The following is a 2,172-nucleotide window of genomic DNA, read 5'->3' as shown; positions in this document are numbered from 1 at the left end:
GTCTGTGTCTGTCTGTCTGTCTGTCTGCCTGTCTGTCTGTCTGTCTGCCTGCCTGCCTGCCTGTCTGTCTTTTCACAGGGCTAATAGCGACATGGTAGCTTCTCGCGGTCCTTCTCTTCCTCCCCCTCCACACTACTGTTAAGTGACATTGCAGAGTTATGAGGATGAGAGGCGGGGCCATGACGTCATGTTCGTCTTGTCCAGCCAACTGTCAAAGCTGGGGCAGTGCTTTTAAATGTATCACCTGTGTCCATGTCTATCCTTGGTGGAGGTCAGAAGTCTCTGATTGTTCTTGTTTCATATGTGGAGGCAACTTTACCAATTGACAAAGTTATGGCAAACGTCTTAAATGGATGACTGAAACTGACTGAAATCACACAAAATGGAAGGTACAACAGTTAAAGTGGGTATAAACTGCTGTAATAGTTAAATCAGCTCAGATAGCTTGAACAACTAAGAATGCAGACTTTTAAAAGATCAGGCCCAGGATTGCCCAACAAGTGACAACATGGAGCTACGTCCTGACCAGTCCGGCAACATGTAGTGGCTTCACACTGTGACCACAGAAAGAAAATATTCAAGAGTTCAATATAAAAGCTCCAAACATGTTCTTGACAGAAAGTAGATTTTATTGGTTTCATCTGGCACAAAGTGCAGTTAACGGTCAGTTTCTTTCATTTGCTCCAGTCAAAATGTGTGTCGTGATGCAGAAGGTGATTCAGCCACTGATCTTCAAAGTGCTGCAACAACAATTGCAGGTTCTAGTAGCAGGAGTCCATGATGCGCCTCATACTCATGAACCTCATGCCGCCCATGCTGCTCATGCCCATGCTCATGAAGTTCCTGTACTCTCCAGGCCTCAGGTACATCATCCTGCCTCTGAAGTGGGGCTGCTCGTACATCAGCCAGTGACCCTCCATCACGTTGCAGGACATGAAGTTGGACATGCTGTAGCGGTCCATGATGCTCTCGCAGTCCTCCATCAGCTCATGCATCTGGCCCTGGAAGTTCTCCCTCTCGTAGATCCTCATCCTGTAGGACCCTCTGTACATGGGGATCATGCGGCAGGACCTGATGCAGTCGCTCATGCCCATCATGCTCATGTAGTCGGAGTACTCGCCCCTCCTCATGAAGTACTGGTTGCCCATGAAGTTGGTGCGATCGTAGACCATGAAGCAGCCCTTCTCCACCCTGCAGGACTGGCAGCGGCTCAGGTAGGACGACGTGTCGGGGCAGTCGCTCATGCACTCATAGGAGCGGCCCTGGAAGTTCCTGTCCTCGTAGAAGATGATCCTGCTCGTCATGTTCATGTTGCTGGAGCTCATTTTTGCAAGATGTTACCAGTGGAAGCTCCACTACTGCTGCTGCTGCTGCTCTTGGAGCTGAACTGCTTGTCTCGACGATGGAGACCTTCCTTTTTATAGCTGACAAGCTCAGAGCCCCTTTGTTGAAAAGAGCCTGACCAAGCAACATGCTATAGAATCCCACAGAAAATTGTCCATATTTAAAGTTGCTCCCCCCCAAAAAAAACCTGAGAGAGGCGATTTCACTTCACATTCTGTTGGACAAAAGGTTGTTGTTTTTTTTTTTTCAAAGAGTGAACAAAGAACAATGCCACCTTTGTGACACCTGCCCACCGATCTGTTGAGAGAGTGTACAAAGCCATCCTTAGCTTTGGAATGTTGTTTTTGTGTCCCGCCATGTTCTTTTAGCAGTTTGCTGCATCATATCATCAGTGAAGGTCCACCATGCCACTCTCTCAAAACAAACCCGGCTCCACGCTGAACTTTCAACTCACATTTCAGCTCAGTTTTACGTCATTAAACCATAAAGGTTTGCTCTAGTCCAACAGAGTCTAGCCGGAGGGTTGGAGGTTTCTTGTGATGTTGACATGATCACCTCCCAGTCACTCCTTCATGTGGACTTTCACCAGGAATGACGTTTGATTTAATGAATCCAGGACTGTGTGTAATTACATTATCCTGTTAATATGCCAAGGGCTGAGGGCATTATTTAATTATGTTATCCATCTGTCTCAATCTAATTTACAGTCTCTCTGGCTGCAGGTGGATGAAATATTTTTTACATACTTAAAGTGTCTGTTTTAATACCAATTTTTACTTCAAACCATCAATGGTTAGTTACTTGGCAACAGATACTGACTGTATGGAA

The 2,172-nt window shown here is 46.3% G+C and overlaps 1 protein-coding gene across 1 annotated transcript; it reads right to left on the bottom strand.

Annotated features, from left to right (window-relative positions):
* Nucleotides 1–761: 761 nt before the first annotated feature.
* LOC308143673 (gamma-crystallin M2-like) lies at nucleotides 762–1,325 on the bottom strand (the record flags this gene model as incomplete). The annotated part of the gene is made up of 1 exon (XM_080514557.1): nucleotides 762–1,325. The coding sequence occupies one exon, from the start codon at nucleotides 1,323–1,325 to the stop codon at nucleotides 762–764; it is 564 nt and encodes a 187-aa protein (XP_080370683.1).
* Nucleotides 1,326–2,172: the final 847 nt, after the last annotated feature.

This window comes from Blennius ocellaris (assembly GCF_963422515.1).
Source record: "Blennius ocellaris genome assembly, chromosome: 18".
In the NCBI taxonomy this organism is placed as follows: Eukaryota; Metazoa; Chordata; class Actinopteri; order Blenniiformes; family Blenniidae; genus Blennius; species Blennius ocellaris.
Note: the sequence above shows the minus strand (reverse complement) of the source record. Positions and strands in the feature narration are given on the sequence as shown.